Source organism: Bufo bufo, chromosome 1, assembly GCF_905171765.1.
Source record: "Bufo bufo chromosome 1, aBufBuf1.1, whole genome shotgun sequence".
In the NCBI taxonomy this organism is placed as follows: Eukaryota; Metazoa; Chordata; class Amphibia; order Anura; family Bufonidae; genus Bufo; species Bufo bufo.
Window position 1 is genome coordinate 805,307,886 of NC_053389.1, and position 26,759 is coordinate 805,334,644.

Sequence of the window (26,759 nt, forward strand, 5' to 3'; positions counted from 1 at the left end):
CTCTGGGAGTAGATAAATGGGCGGGTAAGGCCTTTATTGATTCTGGCTCAGCGGCTAGCTTTATTGACTCTGAGTATGCTGTTAGATTGGGTATTCCTATGTTTGCCTTACCAACTCCTATCCATGTCATGGCTATTGATGCTACTCCTCTTATTGGTGGTACGGTGAGCTTATGTACCTCAGAGATTTCTCTAACCGTGGGTGTGTGCCACTCAGAGAGATCTTGGGTACCTGCCAGGGAGGTTCATGCTCCTAGACTTGTTCGTAAATTTCATTTAGAACACCCTGAAAAGCCATCGCCTGAAGTCTTGGGTCCGGTGGCCCCTCGTAAAAGGGGGGGTACTGTCACGGGGTTCCGAAGGTGCACTCGGTCCCCCATTGCCCGCAGAACTGTTGCTTAGCTTTTGGAATGAGGTTCTGTGTTTGACCTCATTCCCAGGGCGGCTTTACTAGCTGGGTGGCTCCTTGCTCCTAAGTCTGCCTTGAGCGCCGAGCTGATCACTCGGTGCTCGACTGGTTGGTCTGTCGGTCATGTGACGCTGGCCACGTCACATGACCCTCACTCCCCACTATAAATACAGGCAGCCTGCTGGCTACAGGTTGCCTGTTAATTTCTAGGTTCCTGGTATTTGTTGGACTGCTGAATACTTACCTGATCCTGTTCCTTGACCATCCTTTTGCCTGATCCTCCTGTACTGCGCATCCGTCCTGGTATTGTGACCTCGGCTCCCACCTGACTACTCTCTTAGGACTCCTCTTGTACTTCTCTGCTCTCCTGGTATTTATGACCCCGGCTTCTCCTGACAATTCTCTGCTTGCTCCATTTGTACTTTGCAGCTTTCCTGGTATTGACTCGGTCCGTTCACGTCTTGTTGTTTGTCTGTCTGTCATCCCTGCACTTACTCCAAGTTAGGGATTGCCGTCCAGTTGTCCCCTGTCATTAGGACTCGCGAGGCAAGTAGGCAGGGCCAGGGGTAAGGGTGGAGCGCAGTGGTCACTTCCCTCCCCCCTGTGTGTGTGTGTACGCGACCGTTACAGGAGCAGTATTATAGTAGTTATATTCTTGTACATAGGAGCAGTATTATAGTAGTTATATTCTTGTACATAGGAGCAGTATTATAGTAGTAATATTCTTGTGAATAGGAGCAGTATTATAGTAGTTATATTCTTGTACATAGGAGGCAGTATTATAGTAGTTATATTCTTGTACATAGGAGCAGTATTATAGCAGTTATATTCTTGTACATAGGAGCAGTATTATAGTAGTTATATTCTTGTACATAGGAGCAGTGTTATTGTAGTTATACTCTTGTACATAGGAGGCAGTATTATAGTAGTTATATTCTTGTACATAGGAGCAGTATTATAGTAGTTATATTCTTGTACATAGGAGCAGTATTATAGTAGTTATATTCTTGTACATAGGAGTAGTATTATAGTAGTTATATTCTTGTACATAGGAGCAGTATTATAGTAGTTATATTCTTGTACATAGGAAGCAGTATTATAGTAGTTATATTCTTGTACATAGGAGGCAGTATTATAATAGTTATATTCTTGTACATAGAAGGCAGTATTATAGTAGTTATATTCTTGTACATAGGAGGCAGTATTATAGTAGTTATATTCTTGTACATAGGAGCAGTATTATAGTAGTTATATTCTTGTACATAGGAGCAGTGTTATTGTAGTTATACTCTTGTACATAGAAGGCAGTATTATAGTAGTTATATTATTGTACATAGGAGCAGTATTATAGTAGTTATATTCTTGTACATAGGAGCAGTATTATAGTAGTTATATTCTTGTACATAGAAGGCAGTATTATAGTAGTTATAGTCTTGTACATAGAAGCAGTATTATAGTAGTTATATTCTTGTACATAGGAGGCAGTATTATAGTAGTTATATTCTTGTACATAGGAGGCAGTATTATAGTAGTTATATTCTTGTACACAGGAGCAGCATTATAGTAGTTATATTCTTGTACATAGGAGGCAGTATTATAGTAGTTATATTCTTGTACATAGAAGGCAGTATTATAGTAGTTATATTCTTGTACATAGGAGCAGTATTATAGTCGTTATATTCTAGTACATAGGAGCAGTATTATAGTAGTTATATTCTTGTACATAGTATTAGTATTATAGTAGTTATATTCTTGTACATAGGGGGCAGTATTATAGTAGTTATATTCTTGTACATAGGAGCAGTATTATAGTAGTTATATTCTTGTACATTGGAGGCAGTATTATAGTAGTTATATTCTTGTACATAGGAGCAGTATTATAGTAGTTATATACTTGTACATAGGAAGAAATGCACCAAACAGAAATGCTACTGACTATACTGGGAAGTCATACATGCAGGTATTAAAAGCTGAGACTTTCGCCAATATGAGTGTGTTTGGACACTCTGTTGCACCTGGTAACTTCCATCACATGGTCTGGCATAGGTGTGGCTCACGGCCTGGCCTCATTCACATTGTACTACCACAGTATTCATGCTGGGCCTTTGTGTGGAGGCTTGGCTGTGTGCTGAATTATATCACCCCCAGACCATGTTCACACCATAGTTAGAGTAGCGGCTAGGACCCTTTGCCATGCTGAGTGACCGTGACGTGGTGCATTGATGGGCTCCGATATCTTCCTGACTGGAACATATTGGCGAAAGTCTCAGCTTTTAATACCTGCATGTATGACTTCCCAGTATAGTCAGTAGCATTTCTGTTTGGTGCATTTCCTCTCTGTGTTTCATATGTTTATTTGCTACATTCTGTGTAGTTTGCTTCTTGTGGTGCATGTGGACCGCGTCGACATCCTCCATTGTATGCATATTTTGCTGGGGTTAGTCGATTATTGCGGTCCACATGCGGTGGGGCTGCTCCCCCAATAAATAGACACGCCACAGTGTCAGGGGCTGAGCAGCTCCTCCAGAATTGCCACTTCATTTCTGTGTTTTTTACTTGTACATAGGAGCAGTATTATAGTAGTTATATTCTTGTACATAGAAGGCAGTATTATAGTAGTTATATTCTTGTACATAGGAGCAGTATTATAGTAGTTATATTCTTGTACATAGGAGGCAGTATTATAGTAGTTATATTCTTGTACATAGGAGGCAGTATTATAGTAGTTATATTCTTGTACATAGAAGGCAGTATTATAGTAGTTATATTCTTGTACATAGGAGCAGTATTATAGTCGTTATATTCTAGTACATAGGAGCAGTATTATAGTAGTTATATTCTTGTACATAGTAGTAGTATTATAGTAGTTATATTCTTGTACATTGGGGGCAGTATTATAGTAGTTATATTCTTGTACATAGGAGCAGTATTATAGTAGTTATATTCTTGTACATTGGAGGCAGTATTATAGTAGTTATATTCTTGTACATAGGAGCAGTATTATAGTAGTTATATACTTGTACATAGGAGCAGTATTATAGTAGTTATATTCTTGTACATAGAAGGCAGTATTATAGTAGTTATATTCTTGTACATAGGAGGCAGTATTATAGTAGTTATATTCTTGTACATAGGAGGCAGTATTATAGTAGTTATATTCTTGTACATAGGAGCAGTATTATAGTAGTTATATTCTTGTACATAGAAGGCAGTATTATAGTAGTTATATTCTTGTACATAGGAGGCAGTATTATAGTAGTTATATTCTTGTACATAGAAGGCAGTATTATAGTAGTTATATTCTTGTACATAGGAGCAGTATTATAGTCGTTATATTCTAGTACATAGGAGCAGTATTATAGTAGTTATATTCTTGTACATAGTAGTAGTATTATAGTAGTTATATTCTTGTACATAGGGGGCAGTATTATAGTAGTTATATTCTTGTACATAGGAGCAGTATTATAGTAGTTATATTCTTGTACATTGGAGGCAGTATTATAGTAGTTATATTCTTGTACATAGGAGCAGTATTATAGTAGTTATATACTTGTACATAGGAGCAGTATTATAGTAGTTATATTCTTGTACATAGAAGGCAGTATTATAGTAGTTATATTCTTGTACATAGGAGGCAGTATTATAGTAGTTATATTCTTGTACACAGGAGCAGCATTATAGTAGTTATATTCTTGTACATAGGAGGCAGTATTATAGTAGTTATATTCTTGTACATAGGAGCAGTATTATAGTAGTTATATTCTTGTACATAGGAGGCAGTATTATAGTAGTTATATTCTTGTACATAGGAGCAGTATTATAGTAGTTATTTTCTTGTACATAGGAGCAGTATTATAGTGGTTATATTCTTGTACATAGGAGCAGTATTATAGCAGTTATATTCTTGTACATAGGAGCAGTATTATAGTAGTTATATTCTCGTACATAGGAGCAGTATTATAGTAGTTATATTCTTGTACATAGGAGCAGTATTATAGTAGTTATATTCTTGTACATAGGAGCAGTATTATAGTAGTTATATTCTTGGTATGAGATCAGTTTACTATCGCTAGATGATGCACTACCTTAGAGAGACAATCCTTATCATCTTACCTGTGTTTTCCTCTATGGTTATGCAGTTTTCCAGAATACTCCCAGATGGGAATGTGACAACTTCACAGCAGACATATATCTCCAGGGCTATTATCTCCATCATGTAGGTTTTGATATCCTTTATATGTAACTTCACCGCCTCCTGATAAGGAAATTTGGTGTAATTTCCCCAGTGTGGGTTTAGCACAGCCATGACACTGTATGTTCCGTTGGCATGCTCTTCCTTCCAGTGCAGTTGGGTCACCCATTCCTCTGGGATGTGAGGGGTGCAGAATACTAGGTACGAATCTGGTGGTCTTTTGGTGAAGTATAGATCAAGAAGGGATGATTGTTGTGCTGGTCAAAGAATAGAAGACAATATAATTTACTCCATTACCATAGTAACATTGGCCTGATGATCGGGGTGGTTATATATTTATTATATTTATACTTAGGGCTTATTCTGGTTGACAATAAAGAAGCAATTTAGCTGGGAATACAGCAACTGTGGCTGGCACTTAGGGATATAATGCTGGATATGTGGGTTTAGGGTTATATTTATGGCTCAAGCTGACTAAAATGGTGGAGGATCAATGAAGCTGGCTATGTAGTAACTGTGGCTGACTTGGGGGGTATCATGGCTTACATTGGGGTGATATACTGTGGCTGGCACTGTAATGTACACCGAAGTCATTGCTGCAAATCGAGAATAAACTCACAACAGATAAAGCAAGCTGCAGAGTTGAACATCTGCCCCGGCCAAGAACCATGACTTGTTTAGGGAGGTATGAAGACATAAAACATCTTTCTTCAAGTTCCATCCTACAATTCAGAGGTATAACGTAAAGCTCCTGGGTCTAAATCCACAAATTGTACTTGGTCACCCAACCATTATGGGCCATTTTTAGACCTGTGATCCTCATACGAGGCTGGACTCCTCAAACACCAGGTAAATCATAAACCCCCTAGGTATACGACTGCTAATTCCCCAGCAGAATAGGGGTCCAAAAAAAGACTGCACATACCTCCAGATTTGGCCGCCTTGATGAGAGTGACATCACTAGGTATGGTATCTAGTCTACTGAACTGACTGAGGTATAAAATAATACAAAATAACACATGAGAACAATTCGACAATTTCTTACCTGAACCTGCTCCACCTATGAAGTAGAGGACTATAAGGAACAGTCTCTTCATCTTCAGATGCAGTAGACAAAAGGTACTGAGAAATGGAAAGGAAGTGCTGATTGACAGTATTGTAGAACAGGAAAGAGGGGGAGAGGAAGACAAAGATAGAGCAAAAAAGTAGGTGGTAAGATAAAAAGACGAGAACAAGACATGAAAGAGTCAGAGTGCAGTCAAGTCTGAGCTGCTCGACGTCTCCACCATGATGTATCCTGCAGATGTCATGTCTTTCCTCTGTAGTCTCAGGACTGAACTTTGGTTGGATTCTCCAACAGGGCATGGGATTGACACACTACCCAGTAAATTGTCCCTGGTCCAGCGAGACAGCCAAACCTGAAATAGAAAAGTACAATTTGAAGTTTAGCAGTAGGTTCCTGGTCTATTAAACCTTAAAATCATGGAGGCAGCTATGGGGCCAAAGAAAAGGAAGGATCCCTGTTTAGGTAAACATGAAGACTATTTAAGACCCAGGATCATCTGTCCTGAGTGGCATGTACAGTACAGACCAAAAGTTTGGACACACCTTCTCATTCAAAGAGTTTTCTTTATTTTCATGACTATGAAAATTGTAGATTCACACTGAAGGCATCAAAACTATGAATTAACACATGTGGAATTATATACATAACAAACAAGTGTGAAACAACTGAAAATATGTCATATTCTAGGTTCTTCAAAGTAGCCACCTTTTGCTTTGATTACTGCTTTGCACACTCTTGGCATTCTCTTGATGAGCTTCAAGAGGTAGTCCCCTGAAATGGTTTTCACTTCACAGGTGTGCCCTGTCAGGTTTAATAAGTGGGATTTCTTGCCTTATAAATGGGGTTGGGACCATCAGTTGCGTTGAGGAGAAGTCAGGTGGATACACAGCTGATAGTCCTACTGAATAGACTGTTAGAATTTGTATTATGGCAAGAAAAAAGCAGCTAAGTAAAGAAAAACGAGTGGCCATCATTACTTTAAGAAATGAAGGTCAGTCAGTCAGCTGAAAAATTGGGAAAACTTTGAAAGTAAGGGCTATTTGACCATGAAGGAGAGTGATGGGGTGCTGCGCCAGATGACCTGGCCTCCACAGTCACCGGACCTGAACCCAGTCGAGATGGTTTGGGGTGAGCTGGACCTCAGAGTGAAGGCAAAAGGGCCAACAAGTGCTAAGCATCTCTGGGAACTCCTTCAAGACTGTTGGAAGACCATTTGAGGGGACTACCTCTTGAAGCTCATCAAGAGAATGCCAAGAGTGTGCAAAGCAGTAATCAAAGCAAAAGGTGGCTACTTCGAAGAACCTAGAATATGACATATTTTCAGTTGTTTCACACTTGTTTGTTATGTATATAATTCCACATGTGTTAATTCATAGTTTTGATGCCTTCATAGTCATGAAAATAAAGAAAACTCTTTGAATGAGAAGGTGTGTCCAAACTTTTGGTCTGTACTGTACATGGTCACACAGGTACCTTCTACTCTGTTGTAGACATCTGGACCATTAAAATGAGGCTCCTATCATTGGTCCATTTGCACTGGCGAATCCCCACCCTAAAGCTCGCCAATCTGGATATGGTGCAGAAGGGACTTTTCAGAGGACCTGACGTGAGTAAAAAATATAAAAGTAGGAAAGCAACCAACCTGCACAATTATAGGTCGCTTCTCATGTTTGCGGTAAAATACCGCTTTCAGGTCAAACTCTGGATTCTGTCCCTTGACTGTCCTTGAGGTCACTTTTTTGCCCTCGCAGTGAACCTTAGCATAGACAGCGGGGTCTACAAGAAACAACATTGGTCAGTATCTTTCGAAGAGTGTAAAATGTTACTATAGAAGTAATACTGTACCTCTGCTATTCCCTGGCACTGATAGTCCTGATGCTGCATGCACTGTGATAGTAGTGACCACTCGTGGAGTACCCACCAGGAAAGACATACAGGAAGGCTGAGGAGCATCTTGCTTGAGTTCCCTGTGAGCCAAAATTTATCAGTAGTTTTCACATATTTGCCCATGTTTGTTTATACCCTAGTAAATGGAATGTATTGGAGCCTTTTTATGGTTCTTTGTTACCGAAATGACCCAAAGAAACATACCATTTGCAGTCCTTGGTGACAGGGCAGTATATTTCCTACCCTGTCTCTTACAATCAATCGTATATTAAAAGAAAGGAAAAACCAGCCCTTATGTCCATTAGTGTTTAAAATGTTGATTCTTTAGTCAATGGTATCTACTGGAATATCTCTTGGGCTAAGTTGTTTACCTAAGGTGGCTTGCACAGTCTGTATACACCCTCAAGAAGAAGGACCCAGTCATCCCTGGATGAAAAGTGGTTGGGAGGATGAGATAGCGACCCTGTGGCAGCTCAGTGTGAACCAAGACACTGCGAGAGTTTATGTATGTTGAAGAAGTAATTTTTTGGGGAGTGACATGTAGGCGGTATTTGCGATTCATCTCCACCTGACAGAAGAAAGGGCAATGAATAATAAAGGGCAGAAGACTAAGATATAGTACAAGTAAAATATCTACTTTTACTGTCTGGCACCTTAAAAAGAAAGAATCCAATAGGCAGGTTCTCGCCGCCCCCTGCTGTACGCTGGGTTCTTCGGTCTTCCTGCTCCAGAGAGATGAGAACATTGTCCTGGTCTAACGTGACATCAAAGCAGAACTGTAACACAAGAGACTTAGTTAGAGCATTTGTTTCCTGTATATTACTAGTGTATTATATTATCTGTGCCACAGGCTTTCAGGCATTGAAATGTTCGGGGACGTGGCATGATTAGGTCAAAATGCCCCTCTAATTGTGATGTTTTATACCTGTGGGTTGTGTAAGTAGGTGGCCTTATTATTTGGACAGCCGCCACTCCTGTCTCTCAGGGGATCGGAATGCTGCTTCCAAGCTGAAAAGGCTGATTCTTCTTTCCATGTCTTCTGAGTGCTCAGAAGGTGAGTGTTGACTCGTCGGCAGAGAGTGATATCAGTGAAGTGAGAGCAGAAGTCAACCCAACTCATCCTAGAAAAGTAGGACCTATGTAAGCACCAACAGCCATGGCACTCTTCTGACATCATCACATGTGCAGAAGGGTACATACCATGAGCTGGAACCACCACAGAAGGCTTGAACTATGGGGTAGTTGCATTTATTTATATGTCCATGCCAAAGACCAGAGTTAGGTTGGTGGGGGCTCTGAACATAAAATTTGGGGTAACCTCCATCCCACCTCTTGAACTTATACCCCATTTGAGTCTATAGCAGCCATATAGAAAGTGGTTGCTCAGTTTACAGGTAGCCCCCTATAGGAGGTAGAGAGACAGCCAAGCCAGTGACACCATTAGACTTCAATGAAGAGAGCCACATGCATACATTGCCAAGGACAATTTGATCCTTAGTCAACACTTACCAGAATTCTCCATCATCGTTAACAGTGACCCCCAACTTTTCTCTCTCTCTTCGACTTACTTTCTTCCATTCATCCGACCTACAAAAAGACAAATCTGTGTCCCCATCAAGTGGCCTAAACTTCCAGCCCATATCTTTCCTTTGTGTCTCCATTCATCCCTTACTCATCACTCCAGGCTCCCTTCCACTCTCCGCTTCCCCAGGGATTTCGTAAACGAATGAGTCGCAATTTATGTGTCCGAAAAAGCGACAATAGTCCGGAGTGTAGGTTGATATTCCTAATGGCGGTGACACTGTAGGCATGGCCTGTTACGAGGCCACTGGAAAGGACCTCTTCAAAGGCTTGACTTGAACTTGGCTGGATCGAAAGAGAAATCGAAATTTGTTTGATCATAGAAATAATCAGGTGAAATTTCCTTGCTAAATTTCAAGGGCTTCTGGAACTTGGAAGCACTCAAATATTTGCCCAGATAACTGGGAATCATCACTGTCCCCTAAATGACCTGATTTGGCCCAATCATTGGGATTCACTATCTCTTCTTACCAATCTAAATTCTGTCCCATTAACAGAAACACTCATTATCTCCTCCCAATTCTTAACCAAATTTTGAAAACCCTTGTTATTGTATGTTCCATTAATTCTGGTTTGATTTGTAGGACTTTTCATGGCCTCCATGGCTAGATTCTGGCTGTGTCCTCAGGGTGCTAAATATCTCTGCTATAGGGAGTGCTAATAATCACCAACTTTCTGACCTCGTTATCAGGAACCATCATTATTTTTCCTTATCTGACTCAAATCTCTTTCTGATCAAGAAAGCTTATTATCTATGTCTAGACCCAATTCTGTCTTACCATCTACACCAGGGGCCAGCAACCTCCGGCACTCCAGGTGCTGTGAAACTACATCTTCCATCATGCACTCTTGCTTGGCTGCTCTCTAAACTCCCATACAAGTGGAAAGAGCATGCCGGGAGTTGTAGTTTTACAACAGCTGGAGTGCCGAAGGTTGCTTATCCCTGATCTACACTAACCTGGCCCCATTTTCAAGACCACTCTATATCTCACAGTCTAAAGAGTAAAGATTTTAGCTTAATGATTCATTACTATACCTTACGCATCTCAATTTTCAACCCAATTATTGGAAGTCTTTATTATCTTCAACTCACCTCTGTAGCCCCATTCTCCACCAAATCATGAAGAATGTTTAATATTTTTAAATAGTCCAGAATCGCTTGACCATTCCTTATAGCAAGCTATTTATTTCTGACCACAACATAGTCTAATGATCATCTCTTCTACTCTCCTCATCCATCTACATGACCCATATCTGGTCTAATCCTTGGAAGCACCCATTATCTCCCCTCAATATGGCCTAGTTTTGAATTAATCATAGTATCAGGTGGAAGGACAAAACTTTATAAACAATCTTTACCCGAATGGCCGCACAAATGAGAGATGCCCGAGAGTAGGCTTTCATCAAAGACTTAAATAACTTCTTTTTTTCCTCATCTGACCCATAATTCCCTTCACAAAGACTGATGGTCTCGGAAACTCCACCAGTAAAGTCAATGAGAGCTTCAGCCGTGCTGCCTCCATCTAGGGCTTCATAATTCCCAATAAGTCTACAAAAGGGCACAATATAACATGGCAGAAGAGGAAAAAGGTTTGATCAAGAAAGAAAAAAACAGACACCACAAGAGTAAAGTGTGACTTACTTTGCATAAGCCTTCTCAAGTAGCGAACACCAGAACACATTACCCTTCTGACCAGGCCTACAGAATATCAGCTCCCCTCCAGATGTGGGCAGACGGTCATCAATAACAACCTCTACCCAACGGCCAAAGCGCCAAAAGCGGAACCTGAAGATTCCACAATGTGGGGAACTTCCACCGGAGTTAGGCCAGTCTTGTTCTTCAGGAGAAGGTATAACCTGTGGTAGAAGACATGGTTAAAAAGGGTTTCATATCATCCACTTTCTGTATTCTGTTGCAGTTGATTTGACTCCCTTTGTATGTGTGCTGGGATATGTCGAGGAACTACCAATCACCAAGCCTGATAAATTAGCAGATAAATGTAATCCTAGGATAACTGAGAATATAGCCAAACTTAACTGGTGGATTAACCTTGAAAGAAAGATAGATATGAATAGGGGTGCAATCTCTAAACTTATGAAGATGTGGGTGGCTTGGATGGATGCCCCTGGTTTGGCTTCCAGGGAACTCCAGAGATATTGTTTGGGCCCAGAGTGATCTGCAGTTGAGGCTGGAACTAACTCCTGCACCATGATTGGGGCTGGAGCTCGGATCACTGGATGGTGCCTCCATGTCTACCCTGGTAGAGGTGAAGGGCCTTTTTGGAGGGGACACCTTCAATTATGCCTTGATCTTCTTAATGATACTAAGCTTCTCTTGGATTTCCCATACATTTGCTGTATTCCTACTTGGGGTGGTGAGGGTGAGAGTGGAACGAACAAGATCTTCTGTCAGACGCTTTGACGAAGTGGACTTTATGGACTGCTATAGATCAAGAGCATCTTTGTTCTGAAGGGGGAGGGGTACAGGTTTGGGATGTTCTTTGCAAAAAAATAGAAGCATTTTTTTAAAAGGGGCTTCAGATTGAAGAAAAAATAAAATAAAAAAAAGAGTACACCCACACGGTCCATATCCCCATGTACACCACATTGTATATCTTATAATTATATACAGAAGATGCCCAGATTATAACAGCAGGATCTATATCACTATATACAAGAGGTGTTCTGGATTGTATCTATGACATGTAGCAATCAAGCCCTGAGCAACATTCCTGGAACGTAGGCAGGGTGCAATTTTTAGGAAAAAATCCCACCCAACAAGTGCAAAGCTACTGAGTCACTAGATGTAACAGAAACAGGGGAAACCAGTTTCTCAAGACATTTGCAGCTCCCACACAGTGGATATCCAACATCTAGTAACTTTATGAAGGAGTTTCCATAGTAGATTAGAATAATTAAGGTTAGGGTTATCTAAGTTGATGTTTAAAAAAAAAAAGTACTGCTGCTCCTACTTCTCCACTGGTCTTTGTTGTCCTGACTGCACAGGTGACAGGTCCATAGAGTGCAAGTGGTCACCAGCCTCAGAGGTATATGGGCATATGGTTCTTGTGGAGGTTCGATGGGGTCCCTCCCAGATGGTCTACCTCAGAAATGGAGGTGACTTACCTTCTTCCAAATTGATGGATCACCAGCCAGACAAGAAACAGCTGCAACAAACCAGCAGTTACCCAGACTGCCCTGCTGCAAATCCCGTGGACTGATGCCGCCATCAGAGAACAGACGTGGTGACTGAACAAGCTCCTGTAAAAAAGACAGAAATCATTAGGCATAAATGTATCACGGAGATACTGTAAATTTCCTGGTTCTCCTGGATGTATTGACTTCCCTCTGCCAATTTATTGGCGTGGAATTGGGGACTGGAGGGCCACCATGTTTGCCAAGCCTTTGGGTCAGTAGATTGTCTTTACTACTAGAATTCCAGTAGTAAGGGGACTAGAGATGCATAGCAAATTTTGGAAAGTGTCACCACAGCTTGTTAAAGGCAACTCACATGGACGGCTTTTCCAAAAGCTGCGTTAGGACATGTGAATGTCATAGTGTGAGGGTCTCCACTAACTTATCACTAACTAATAGGAGTTCTTGTCTATGTATTATATGCAGGGTAGGACTGGACATTGAACCTACAGGGCAACTTTCCAGCTGGCCAATGTCCAGGGGCCACCTGAGCCCTCCCCATAGTAATGGTCTAAAGCTCCCACAGTTTAATGCTGGGGTCGTCAAGCACTTATGTACTTGGCCGGATTCACTCCTGACTTCTGGATTGAACTGTATTACCATCCTGAGGCAACTGGAATAGGAGGAAGGAACGTGGTATCTGGCACTGGCCACCACAGAGGGGCAGATTCTTGGGAGGTATTTGGTTCTGCTCTGGCATTATTTTGCAATGCACTGTGGTATTTGGTTTTGCTGGGGCAGTATATTGTGCTGCCCTGTGGAATTTTGTGTCACAATATGGTATTGTTGGCTCCCCCTATTTGTGCTGCCCCGGCTTCTGTCAATTTGGACCTGCTTAAAACATAGGCGACAATTTTAGTTTTCTTTCCAGGGCCACCGCTTTAAGTTTCTAGTTCCCCTGATTATATGGTCAGCCATTCATTTGACAGGTTGTGTCAAATATTATTGTCACATAGCATAAAGTGCCCTATAGCGGTGTGATTATCCTCACATAGTGGTGCAATAGAGTATAGTATTATCCATAAGGGAAAATCCTCAGAGTAGTGACATATAGTAGTATCAATAAAGGTTTTTCCATAGTGTAAGGTCCTGAAGTATTCATAGAAGAGCGGCCAATAGAACACATATACACATATCCATAAAGCAAAGCCCTCAGAGAAATGACATATATTGGTATTCATAGAGGAGTGCACACCATATAGAAGTATCAATAACCCTCAGAGTAGTGCCAACACAGTAGTGCTATATAATAGTTTCCATGAAGGATGCTTATATACAGTATATGTCATATAAAAGTGCCCATACAGTACAGCCCTCAGAGTTGTGTTATATAGTAGTATCTATAAAACAGTGCAAAACTTACCTGGGGACGTTTCCACTCTACAACTCTGGGAGGACTCCTGCTATAGTAAAGGGAATGGTCACTTGCTGGGAAACTGGGGTCCTCAAAGGGACGTCCTCGCTGCCGGCATTGTTTTTTGAGGTGGTCATAATGCTGGTCTTGGAAATTAACAACCATTGTGAGGAGTATCCACCAACATGCAGTTATGGAAATGTTCTACCAGGAACTTTCCTGGCCTGAGATGACTTTTTTTCCCTTAAGATAAATCCCTTGGCTTTTTGCAAAAATGGCAACAACACATGGATTTATTGTAGATTATCTTGACCATGCCAGTCTGGAGGTTCAATGTTTCTTCATTTTTGTATCCAAAGTATCAGATCTTGATGCTTTGTGCCAATCGTGGAGTTATCCGTGGGTGTAATGGCAAATAAAACTTGCTCAGCTCGTTTAGTTAAATATCTGCAACACCTATAATCAGGCCGAAAGACAGATGAGAAGACAGAAAGATGAGTAATATACTCAGACAAACAGAAAAGCAGAGCCTCACATACTGTAGATAAGTAGTTAACACAAAGACAGGCAGGAAGACATGTGAGTCCACCCAAAGAATGACCGAAAAACAGAAGAACAATCCACCAAAAGACAGAAAAGTAGCCCACCCAAGGACAGACCAAAAAACAGAAGAGTAGCCCTCTAAAAGACAAAGAAAGATGACTATTCCACCCAAACACAGAAAAAAAGAAATGAGAGTAGTCCACCCAGATATACACAGAAGAATAGATGAGTAGACCACCAAAGATGAAGGGAGAGAAACCCTAAGTTGGACAAAAAGACAAGTAGTCAGCGAAAGCTAAGAGAGAAGCCTGTAGTTCAGAGAAGGACAAGCAGTGTGAAGGCAACGACCAGGTGAGTTTTACAGCGTTTCTATTTGTTTTTCTGGAGCACGGGTGGATTTAGATACCAGGACAAAGGTTGAAACACAAATGTACAGGTATAAACGAGGAGAGAGGTACAGACCTGAGACAAGGCATACGGAAAGAGGAGACACCACACCAATGACAAAGGGTGGACAGTGAAATATCAAAAAGCAGCAGACACTTACTGCAACTTCATCTGATAGCACAAAGTAGTGAAGATACAAAGGGAGGTCATCCTGGTGATCGTGTCGAAGAAGGCACAAACATCAGGAATATAAGGAACTACCATGAAGGCAAGGAATGTAAGTGACACAAGAAGAGGAGCTGTCAGGTAGAAGAAGCAGGTTCAAGCACAGACCACACCCAACTGTGATTCACCTGCACTGAGTAGGCCTGTCTTGGATATGTTTACTGTAGTAAAATGCGACACATTGCTCCAACTGCATACTGTACTTCTCTAGATTACAACTCTGCAAAAATACTGAACAACTATAGGGGTCATTTATTATCGTTTTTACAACACTTTTGGCGCATTTATTTCACAGATTTTGCTGCAAAGGTGTTTTGCGCCAAAATCTACAGCTATTCCCCGCACACGCTACTTTTGCAAAGTGGTGAAAAAAGGGGGCGTGGCGTGGACGGGGAATTGGGCGTGCAGGCAGGCCCGTCTAACTCATAATTTTCCACGTCAGGTTTGGTGTGGAAAATTACTTTAATCTATGCCAGCAAAGGGAGCTGGTCTAGATTAAATCATGTTGCACGGCCAGCGGGTGCAAGTGCAAAGTTTTGCAGAGGCCGCGCCTCAACATAACTTTGGCGCATCCACCGGCAGCGCACAGGGATTAAGACCAGCATCTCAATCACCGGTGTAAAGAAATGTCCTCCTATGTTTCGAAAAAGTGTACACCTAATTTATAAATTATATATAATACTGCCCCATATGTACAAGAATATAACTACTATAATACCGCCTCCTATGTACAAGAATATAACTACTATAATACTGCTCCTATGTACAAGAATATAACTACTATAATACTGCTCCTATGTACAAGAATATAACTACTATAATACTGCTCCTATGTACAAGAATATAACTACTATAATACTGCTCCTATGTACAAGAATATAACTACTATAATACTGCTCCTATGTACAAGAAAATAACTACTATAATACTGCTCCTATGTACAAGAATATAACTACTATAATACTGTCTCCTATGTACAAGAATATAACTACTATAATACTGTCTCCTATGTACAGGAATATAACTACTATAATACGGCTCCTATGTACAAGAATATAACTACTATAATACTGCTCCTATATACAAGAATATAACTACTATAATAATGTCTCCTATGTACAAGAATATAGCTACTATAATACTGCTCCTATGTACAAGAATATAACTACTATATTACTGCTCCTATGTACAAGAATAGAACTACTATAATACTGCTCCTATGTACAAGAGTATAACTACTATAATACTGCTCCCATGTACAAGAGTATAACTACTATAATACTGCCTCCTATGTACAAGAATATAACTACTATAATACTGCTCCTATGTACAAGAATATAACTACTATAATACTGCCTCCTATGTACAAGAATATAACTACTATAATACTGCCTCCTATGTACAAGAATATACTACTATAATACTGTTCCTATGTACAAGAATAGAACTACTATAATACTGCCTCCTATGTACAAGAATATAACTACTATAATACTGCTCCTATGTACAAGAATATAACTACTATAATACTGCTCCTATGTACAGGAATATAACTACTATAATACTGCTCCTATGTACAAGAATATAACTACTATAATACTGCCTCCTATGTACAAGAATATAACTACTATAATACTGGTCCTATGTACAAGAATATAACTACTATAATACTGCCTCCTATATACAAGAATGTAACTACTATAATACTGCTCCTATGTACAAGAATATAACTACTATAATACTGCTCCTATGTACAAGAATATAACTACTATAATACTGCTCCTATGTACAAGAATATAACTACTATAATACTGCCTCCTATATACAAGAATATAACTACTATAATACTGCTCCTATGTACAAGAATATAACTACTATAATACTGCTCCTATGTACAAGAATATAACTACTATAATACTGCCTCCTATGTACAAGAATATAACTACTATAATACTGCTTCTATGTACAAGAATATAACTACTATAATACTGCCCCCTATGTACAAGAATATAACTACTATAATACTGCTCCTATGTACAAGAATATAACTACTATAATACTGCTCCTATGCACAAGAATATAACTACTATAATACTGCCTCCTATGTACAAGAATATAACTACTATAATACTGCTCCTATGTACAATAATATAACTACTATAATACTACTCCTGTGTACAAGAATATAACTACTATAATACTGTTCCTATGTACAAGAATATAACTACTTTAATACTGCTCCTATGTACAAGAATATAACTACTATAATACTGCTCCTATGTACAGGAATATAACTACTATAATACTGCCTCCTATGTACAAGAATATAACTACTATAATACTGCCTCCTATGTACAAGAATATAACTACTATAATACTGCTCCTATGTACAAGAATATAACTACTATAATACTGCTTCTATGTACAAGAATATAGCTACTATAATACTGCTCCTATGTACAAGAATATAACTACTATAATACTGCTCCTATGTACAAGAATATAACTACTATAATCCTGCTCCTATGTACAATAATAAAACTACTATAATACTGCTCCTATGTACAAGAATATAACTACTATAATACTGCTCCTATGTACAAGAATATAACTACTATAATACTGCCTCCTATGTACAAGAATATAACTACTATAATACTGCTCCTATGTACAAGAATATAACTACTATAATACTGCTCCTATGTACAAGAATATAACTACTATAATACTGCTCCTATGTACAAGAATATAACTACTATAATACTGCTCCTATGTACAAGAATATAACTACTATAATACTGCCTCCTATGTACAAGAATATAACTGCTATAATACTGATCCTATGTACAAGAATATAACTACTATAATACTGCCTCCTATGTACAAGAATATAACTGCTATAATACTGTACAAGGATCTGCTTTTTTCTCTACACATGTGAACTATACTATACTAAAGATTGTATCAGCTGATTATTATACTTTTCATATTGCAGGACAAACGCCATGCTCTAGGGGCAGTGAATGTTATACTTTACGCTTTCTAATGTCTGTCCAGTGGAAGACTAGACATAGTTTTCTCCCTCATGTGTAACCACATATAATGTCCCTGTCCCCATGAGGCAGAATGTGTCGGAACTGTCAACAATCCAAGAATGCACCTTGCGACCAAGACGTCTTTTTGTTTAGTCCTGTGTTTTCTGCTAATGTCTCTGAATTTCCTACAGGCGGTCGCTGATGATAGTCTGAAGCCAGTTAGCCATCTCAGTCTAGTCTGTGCCCAGTGCCCAGCTGTAGCCTCTTCTGTATCTTTGGTTGGGTGCACATATTGGTTGTGTCTGTGTTTTGAAAAGGGTGGGACATTGTATACGTTGAGTAGGGAGGTCTGTTCCATTGTCTCTCTGTGTGTATTGGTGATGTCCTTTGTCCTGAGAGATAATTAAATTACTTCTCGGTTGTCTCCAGGACAGAGGATATTGTGTATTCGCCTGCCTGTGATGATTGCATCAACCCAGTGTGAGGTAATTCTATCATGGTGTCACAGCCAGACAGTTGAGAAGCTCTGACAGGAGCCTTTCAGATCCTCCTCCTTGAATTTCTTTGTTTTGCTTTAGTTTCTCATCTCGTTAGTCTATCTCAGCTGTCATGCTGTTGGACTGAATGCTGTCCTTTAAGTTCCTCCCCAGAATGCAGTAGTGTGCGGCTTATACAACTTCCTGGAGTGTGTGTGCATGCTGTTCCTTGTTCCCAGTCCACAGTCCCCAGTCGTCTGCAAGATAAGTTCTGTTTATGTATTTATGATTTTCTGTTTTCTGGATCCAGGTGACCCTGACTCCCTCCGTGTCTGTGTAGGGAGCCGGTGGTCGTGTCCCCTCACTATTGTAGGGTCTTCAGGTGTAAGATAGTCGAGGTACGTGGATATGCGCCCATCCACCTTTGGGGTGGTCGCATAGGCTGAGCAATAAGGGAGAGCGGCAGGTCTCTTGCATGGGTCTCCCCTTTTGTTCCTTAGTTGTGGATCCAGTGAGTCATTGTTTATATTATTGTCTTGTTTCCTGTACACCATCCGTGACATTATAAGCCGCCCAAAACCGTCTCAAGCATGGATCCGGTTTCACTTTTGGCTGAGCGCTTCCAGGGTCTTTCATTGGAGGTAGCTGATCTCCGTAAGACTTTTTCTCAGTTTCAAGTGACCGGTTCAGCTTGCGTTCATGGAGTTTGTTCTGAGCCTAAGATCTCGCTCCCGGATACATTCTCCGGGGGTAGTGAGTATTTTGTGCGTTTTAGAGAGGCTTGCAAACTCCATTTTCGCCTTCTTCCCCATTCCTCTGGTGATGAAAAACGGAGGGTGGGGATCATTATATCGCTGCTCAGGGGTAACGCTCAATCCTGGGCCTTTTCGCTGTTCAGTGGATGAATTCTTTTTAGCCCTGGGTCAGATATATGATGATCCGGATCGTATTGCTCTGGCTGAGTCTAGACTACGTCTGTTATGACAGGGTAAACAATCCGCAGAGATATACTGCTCAGAATTTCGGAGATGGGCAGCTGATACTGGTTGGAATGATGCTGCACTCCGAAGTCAATTTTGCCATGGTCTTTCAGAGAGATTGAAAGATGCATTTGCCTTTCATGAGAGACCTACCTCCTTGGATTCTGCTATGTCTCAGGCCGTTCGTATTGACAGGCGTCTTAGAGAGAGAGGAGAGATCTCTCCTTCCTGTCATACTCAGTCCCGGGACAGTGCAGCGGCCTCTTTCTGTGCGCAGGGGTCTCAGTCGCTGTCAGCCCCTTCTGAGCAGGAGCCCATGCAGCTGGGGTTGATTGCCTCTGACGATAGAAGATTCAGCCCGCATGGGAGGGTTTGTTTTTGTTGTGGAGGTATAAATCATTTGGCAAATGTTTGTCCCTCTAGGAGATTCAGGCAGTTTTCTGGGAGTAATAAAGAAACTAAAAGGAAAAAATCTTTTAAAAATGTTCCGTCTGTTACTATTGGCAGGGTTGAGGCGGAAATTGAAGGTTTTCCGTTTGCTTGCAGTTCCCGTTTTGTCCTGCCTGCTAGGGTGGCGCTAGAGAGCAAAAGCATTTTTTGTGAGATTTTTGTGGATAGTGGAGCAGCTGTCAATCTCATTGATAATCTATTTGCAATAACTCATGGTTTCCAGGTATGCACTTTGGGAAAGGATATTCCTGTTTTTGCTATTGATTTCGCTCCACTTTCTCAGAAATCATTAAAGGGCATAGTTCACAATATCCGTTTAATTGTGAGTGATGCTCATGTTGAGGATGTGTCATGTTTCGTCCTTAGCGGTTTGCCTACTCCTCTAGTGTTGGGGCTACCCTGGCTCACTAAACATAACCCCACCATTGAATGGCAAGCGAGGCAAATAAATGGTTGGAGTGACTTTTGCAGAGAGAATTGCCTCATGACATCTGTTTCTGAGGTTTCTACTAAGACTGTACCACCTTTCCTCTCTGAATTTTTGGATGTCTTCTCTGAGAGTGGAGTTCAGGATTTGCCCCCGCACAGGGAGTACGATTGCCCTATTAATCTTATCCCAGGCGCCAAGCTGCCTAAATCTCGTTTATACAATCTTTCCCAACCTGAGAGGGTCGCTATGCGTGCTTATATCTCTGAGAGTCTGAGAAAAGGACACATACGACCCTCGAAGTCACCTGTTGCCGCTGGTTTTTTCTTTGTTAAGAAAAAAGATGGTTCTTTAAGACCTTGTCTGGATTTCAGGGAGCTGAACAGTATCACTATTCGTGACCCTTATCCGCTTCCTCTGATCCCGGACCTGTTTAACCAGGTTGTTGGGGCTAAAGTCTTTTCCAAATTAGACCTAAGAGGGGCATACAACCTGGTTAGGGTCAGAGAAGGAGACGAATGGAAGACGGCTTTCAATACCCCTGAGGGCCATTTTGAGAATTTGGTTATGCCTTTTGGTTTGATGAATGCCCCAGCCGTTTTTCAGCATTTTGTCAACAGCATTTTTTATCATTTAATGGGAAAATTTGTATTAGTGTATTTGGATGACATTTTGATTTTTTCTCCTGATTTCAAGACTCATAAGGAACATTTACGTCAGGTCTTGCTCATCCTGCGGGAGAATAAATTATACGCGAAACTGGAAAAATGTGTGTTTGCGGTTCCAGAAATTCAATTTCTGGGGTTTCTTCTCTCCGCTTCTGGTTTTCGCATGGACCCCGAGAAGGTCCGCGCTGTGCTTGAGTGGGAGCTTCCTGAGAATCAGAAGGCGCTGATGCGTTTTTTGGGCTTTGCCAATTATTACAGGAAATTTATTTTGAATTATTCCTCTGTTGTTAAACCACTCACTGACATGACCAGAAAGGGGGTAGATTTTTCTTCCTGGTCGGTAGAGGCGCGTAAGGCCTTTTCTAATATCAAGGAGAGTTTTGCTTCCGCTCCCATCCTGGTACAACCTGATATTTCGTTACCCTTCATAGTTGAGGTTGATGCTTCTGAGGTAGGGGTGGGTGCGGTCTTGTCTCAGGGTTCTTCTCCTGCTAAATGGCAACCGTGTGCCTTTTTCTCAAAGAAACTCTCCTCCGCAGAGAGAAATTATGATGTGGGAGATAGGGAATTGTTGGCCATCAAGTTGGCTTTTGAAGAATGGCGCCATTGGCTAGAGGGAGCCAGACACCCTATTACTGTGTTTACTGACCATAAAAATCTGGCCTACTTGGAGTCAGCCAAGCGTCTGAACCCGAGACAGGCCAGATGGTCTTTGTTCTTTTCAAGGTTTAATTTTGTTGTCACGTTCCGCCCTGGGGTTAAGAATGTGAAGGCAGATGCCCTGTCACGTTGTTTTCCGGGAGGTGGGAATTTTGAAGACCCGGTCCCATTTTGGCTGAAGGTGTGGTGGTCTCTGCTCTTTTTCCTGAATTGGAGGCAGAGGAGCAGGCAGCCCAGTCAGAGGCTCCTGATCTTTGTCCTCCTGGGAGGTTGTTTGTGCCTCTCGCTTTGAGACACAAGATTTTTAAGGAACACCACGATACGGTCCTTGCTGGGCACCCGGGGGCAAGAGCCACACTGGATCTCATCGCTTGGAGATTCTGGTAGCCTGCGCTTCGTAAGTCGGTTGAGGGTTTTGTGGCAGCTTGCGAGACTTGCGCTCGTGCCAAAGTTCCTCATTCACGGCCATCAGGTCCTCTCCTTCCCTTACCCATTCCTTCCCGTCCTTGGACACATCTGTCCATGGACTTCATAACGGACTTGCCTCGTTCCTCGGGGAAGACTGTGATTCTGGTGGTGGTGGACCGTTTTAGCAAAATGGTGCATTTCATCCCTTTTCCTGGTTTGCCCAATGCTAAGACGCTGGCGCAGGCATTTATTGACCACATTGTCAAATTGCATTGTATTCCTTCAGACATAGTCTCTGATGGGGGCACGCAGTTTGTTTCCAGATTCTGGAAGGCTTTCTGTTCTCGCTTGGGGGTTCGGTTGTCATTCTCTTCTGCTTTCCACCCGCAGTCGAATGGCCAGACGGAGCGCGTCAATCAGAATCTGGAGACATATCTGCGCTGTTTTGTGGCGGAGAATCAGGAGGATTGGTGTTCTTTTTTGTCCCTTGCTGAGTTTGCTTTAAATAACCGTCGTCAGGAGTCCTCTGATAAGTCACCATTTTTTGGTGCATATGGGTTTCATCCGCAGTTTGGGACTTTCTCGGGAGAGGGGTCTTCTGGTTTACCTGATGAGGACAGATTCTCCTCGTCTTTGTCATCTATTTGGCAAAAGATTCAGAATAATCTAAAGAGCATGAGTGAGAGATATAAGCGTGTGGCAGATAAGAGACGTGTGCCTGGTCTGGACCTGAATGTTGGTGATCTGGTGTGGTTGTCTACCAAGAATATCAGATTGAAGGTTCCCTCCTGGAAGTTGGGTCCTAGGTTTATTGGGCCTTACAAGATCCTGTCTGTCATCAATCCTGTTGCCTACCGTCTTGATCTTCCTCAGACTTGGAAGATCCATAATGTTTTTCATAAGTCCTTATTGAAACCTTATGTTCAACCTATTGTGCCCTCGCCTTTGCCTCCTCCTCCGATTGTGGTTGATGGAAATCTTGAATTTCAGGTCTCTAGGATTGTGGATTCTCGTCTTGTCCGCGGTTCCCTCCAGTACCTCGTTCATTGGGAGGGTTATGGTCCTGAGGAGAGGATGTGGGTCCCAGTGACGGACATTAAGGCCTCTCGTCTCATCAGGGCTTTCCATAGGTCCCATCCTGAGAAGGTGGGCTCTGAGTGTCCGGAGTCCACTCGTAGAGGGAGGGGTACTGTCACAGCCAGACAGTTGAGAAGCTCTGACAGGAGCCTTTCAGATCCTCCTCCTTGAATTTCTTTGTTTTGGTTTAGTTTCTCATCTCGTTAGTCTATCTCAGCTGTCATGCTGTTGGACTGATTGCTGCCCTTTAAGTTCCTCCCCAGAATGCAGTAGTGTGCGGCTTATACAACTTCCTGGAGTGTGTGTGCATGCTGTTCCTTGTTCCCAGTCCACAGTCCCCAGTCGTCTGCAAGATAAGTTCTGTTTATATATTTATGATTTTCTGTTTTCTGGATCCAGGTGACCCTGACTCCCTCCGTGTCTGTGTAGGGAGCCGGTGGTCGTGTCCCCTCACTATTGTAGGGTCTTCAGGTGTAAGATAGTCGAGGTACGTGGATATGCGCCCATCCACCTTTGGGGTGGTCGCATAGGCTGAGCAATAAGGGAGAGCGGCAGGTCTCTTGCAGGGGTCTCCCCTTTTGTTCCTTAGTTGTGGATCCAGTAAGTCATTGTTTATATTATTGTCTTGTTTCCTGTACACCATCCGTGACACACGGGCAGAGGGGAGGATTTTGTGTGGGAGTGTCTGAGTGTATTGTACGTGGTTATTGGCTGTTTTCACAAAACCCTGTGGGTGGTAACCTTGTTGGAAGATGCTTATAAAATGCTTGTGTGTTAAAATAAAGAGAGTTCCTGTTTTTATACCTTCATGAAGTCTTGGTTCATGTTTGGGGGATGGGATAACTACACTCTTGGGGATTGCTATATCATAATACTCCCCTGAGTATAAGCTCTTGTAAGAGCTTGTTCATGGTTCCTGCTCTCTGCATTTAGAAGAGGTTCACACACTGGAGCCTGGAGCCTTGTCGTAGGTCTAGGGTGGGTAGGAGACGGCGAGACCTCCACCAAGCTTCGGCGGTTCGTGGAGTCTGCAGTGCTGACGGTGTCAAGTGGAGTACTTGGAGTCCTCTGGAAGCACTAGGAGCATCTATCAACGGAGGCACCCGGTCGGGGTGCTAGGCGTTCCGTTACATTGGTGGCAAGCAGTGGGATGACGTCCTAGTGTGAGGAGAAGCAGCTCGGAGACACCGTTCGTGGATTTACAAAATTGAGGGCAACGCTAGTATCCGTACAGCGCCCCTGGCTACAGCAATATGGATGCCGTTGGTTCCTGCACAGCATTCCATGAGGAAGATCACCTGGATTACAGGGATGCCGAGCGGAAAGGCGTATGGCACCAGGCCCTGGAGGACGTGCAGCGTCGGAGGGGTGAGAGTCTTCCCAGTGAGGAGCAGAGATTGCGAATGCGATTGGCGCTGCGACTACCTCTACTGGGAGAGCAACCATTGACGGAGTGGGTGTCAGAGCTTGAGACACTGGTATGGCAGGAAACCTGGCTGGATGACGCTTACCAAGCACTATGGTGGGACACAGTACGACAGTCTCCATGGATGGAGGAGTACGCCAAGCCCGAAGGTGAGGAATATAATTGCTCTGGTTTATTGTGGGAGTCTTTTGAAGACATTGACTTTGGGAGCACAGAAGAGTCTAGATCAGCGGTCAGCAACCTTCGGCACTCCAGCTGCTGTGAAACTACAATTCCCGGCATGCTCCATTCATTTCTATGGGGGTTCGGAGAAGAACAGAGTAAGTATGCATGCTGGGAGTTGTAGTTTCACAACACCTGGAGTGCCGGAGGTTGCCTACCCCTGGTCTAGATTTTGGGACATTACTGACTACAGGTGGGACTTGCACAATTGGCCTACAACTAGTGGGGTGAGGGCAGATCTGACCTTTCTGGTCCAAAGGGAGTGGGAACTGGAGCAAGATTATCAACAGTTGTTTCGCTCCATTCAAGCCCAGCGCAAGATACAAGACAGTTGGATACCAGGCCCAGACCTGCAGCCTTACCCCTGGCAAGTCACAGCTGAGGTATCCCCTACTTCCTCACCAACTGTGGAGGTAGGGGACTTCATAGACTGGTACTGGGAGGAACCCCAGTCGGCAGGTGGAGATGGGACCGTAGTCACTCCACCGTCCCAACAGGGTGGCTGGGCAGGCGGCCCAGATCCCCAACTGCCACTGGGAGTCCAGGGGGAGGAGATGGTCGGTCCCTCATCTCTGCAACAACCAGAATCACTGGTAGTGGAGACAGCCGGTCTCACTACCCAGCGGCAGTATACTCTACAGGGAGAGGAGACAGTTGGTCTCTCTCCCCAGCGGCAGATGGGGTATCCAGAGGAGGGGGTAAGTGATAGCCCCCCTCCACAGCTCTCTCCCAGCCCAATACTGAGGGTAGTGGGTAAGGCTTTAAACCCCACTGACCCCTCTCCAGCAGAAGAGCTGGCATCAGAGCAGAGCGCCGCTGGCCTCTGCCCTAACCGTTCATTAACTACCCAGCAGGAGTTGGCACCATGCACCCCAGCTGAAGTGCTGGCATCAGGGCAGAGCGCCGCTGGCCTCTGCCCTCCCCTATCCTCTTCTTCAGAGCCGGACTTCCCACAGGCTACCCCAGCGGAAGAGCTGGCATCTGGGCAGAGCGCAGTCGGCCTCTGCCCACCAAGTACCTACAGCTCCAAGCTAGAGAACCACAAGGAAGCAAGGAGTCGCAGATGCCCACTCAACAGCTGGGGACATACAGAACAGAGCCAGGCCCCAAAATTCAACAGGTCCAGTATTGGGTTGTGGTTGGACTGCCAGACTAACTCAGGTACTGACCGTGAGGTCAGGTATCTGGTTAGTCTTCCCTGGGAGGGGAAGATGTGTGGCGAAACCAACCTCGACACTGGGTTTTGGAGGGGCCTGGCTACTAGGCTCTTGCCCCAGGATTATGGGCCCTCTCATCAGCCAGGCCTCATTTGTTCACAAAGGACTTGGACTAACTTGAACTCCTGGTCTAATTCGTGCCATTTTGGGATGTTAAATGTCTGTGTATTGAAAAGGGTGGGACATTGTATACGTTGAGTAGGGAGGTCTGTTCCATTGTCTCTCTGTGTGTATTGGCGATGTCCTTTGTCCTGAGAGATAATTAAATTACTTCTCGGTTGTCTCCAGGACAGAGGATATTGTGTATTTGCATCAACCCAGTGTGAGGTAATTCTATCACGGGCAGAGGAGAGGATTTTGTGTGGGAGTGTCTGAGTGTATTGTACGTGGTTATTGGCTGTTTTCACAAAACCCTGTGGGTGGTAACCTTGTTGGAAGATGTGTATAAAATGCTTGTGTGTTAAAATAAAAGAGAGTTCCTGTTTTTATACCTTCATGAAGTCTTGGCTCATGTTTGGGGGATGGGATAACTACACTCTTGGGGATTGCTATATCATAATACTCCCCTGAGTATAAGTTCTTGTAAGAGCTTGTTCATGGTTCCTGCTCTCTGCATTTAGGAGAGGTTCACCCACTGGAGCCTGGAGCCTTGTCGTAGGTCCAGGGTGGGTAGGAGACGGCGAGACCTCCACCAAGCTTCGGTGGTTCGTAGGGTCTGCAGTGCTGACGGTGTCAAGTGGAGTGCTTGGAGTCCTCTGGAAGCACTAGGAGCATCTATCAACGGAGGCACCCGGTCGGGGTGCTAGGCGTTCCGTTACAGTAGACAATTTAGTTTATGTAGAATTTTAGCGTGTGTGCGAATGCAAATAAAGAAA

At 42.7% G+C, this 26,759-nt stretch overlaps 1 protein-coding gene across 3 annotated transcripts in view; it reads right to left on the minus strand.

Annotated features, from left to right (window-relative positions):
- LOC120986526 (calpain-5-like) overlaps positions 1-14,898 on the minus strand; it is a 34,802-nt gene extending 19,904 nt beyond the window's left edge. Inside the window, exons 1-15 of one of the 3 annotated variants that reach the window (XM_040415154.1) lie at positions 14,689-14,898; positions 13,693-14,139; positions 12,261-12,395; positions 10,777-10,991; positions 10,494-10,683; positions 9,226-9,419; positions 9,063-9,140; positions 8,479-8,674; positions 8,207-8,329; positions 7,925-8,121; positions 7,512-7,633; positions 7,309-7,442; positions 5,646-6,018; positions 5,220-5,322; positions 4,522-4,857 (exon numbers count right to left, since the gene is read on the minus strand). In XM_040415154.1, coding sequence (XP_040271088.1) covers positions 5,848-6,018; positions 7,309-7,442; positions 7,512-7,633; positions 7,925-8,121; positions 8,207-8,329; positions 8,479-8,674; positions 9,063-9,140; positions 9,226-9,419; positions 10,494-10,683; positions 10,777-10,991; positions 12,261-12,395; positions 13,693-13,848 — 1,911 coding nt within the window. In that variant the 5' untranslated portion in view covers positions 13,849-14,139; positions 14,689-14,898 and the 3' untranslated portion in view covers positions 4,522-4,857; positions 5,220-5,322; positions 5,646-5,847. The remainder of the gene's footprint in view (positions 1-4,521; positions 4,858-5,219; positions 5,323-5,645; positions 6,019-7,308; positions 7,443-7,511; positions 7,634-7,924; positions 8,122-8,206; positions 8,330-8,478; positions 8,675-9,062; positions 9,141-9,225; positions 9,420-10,493; positions 10,684-10,776; positions 10,992-12,260; positions 12,396-13,692; positions 14,140-14,688) is intronic. The other 2 variants (XM_040415152.1, XM_040415151.1) reach the window with 2 other exon arrangements.
- Between the last annotated feature and the right edge of the window lie 11,861 nt (positions 14,899-26,759).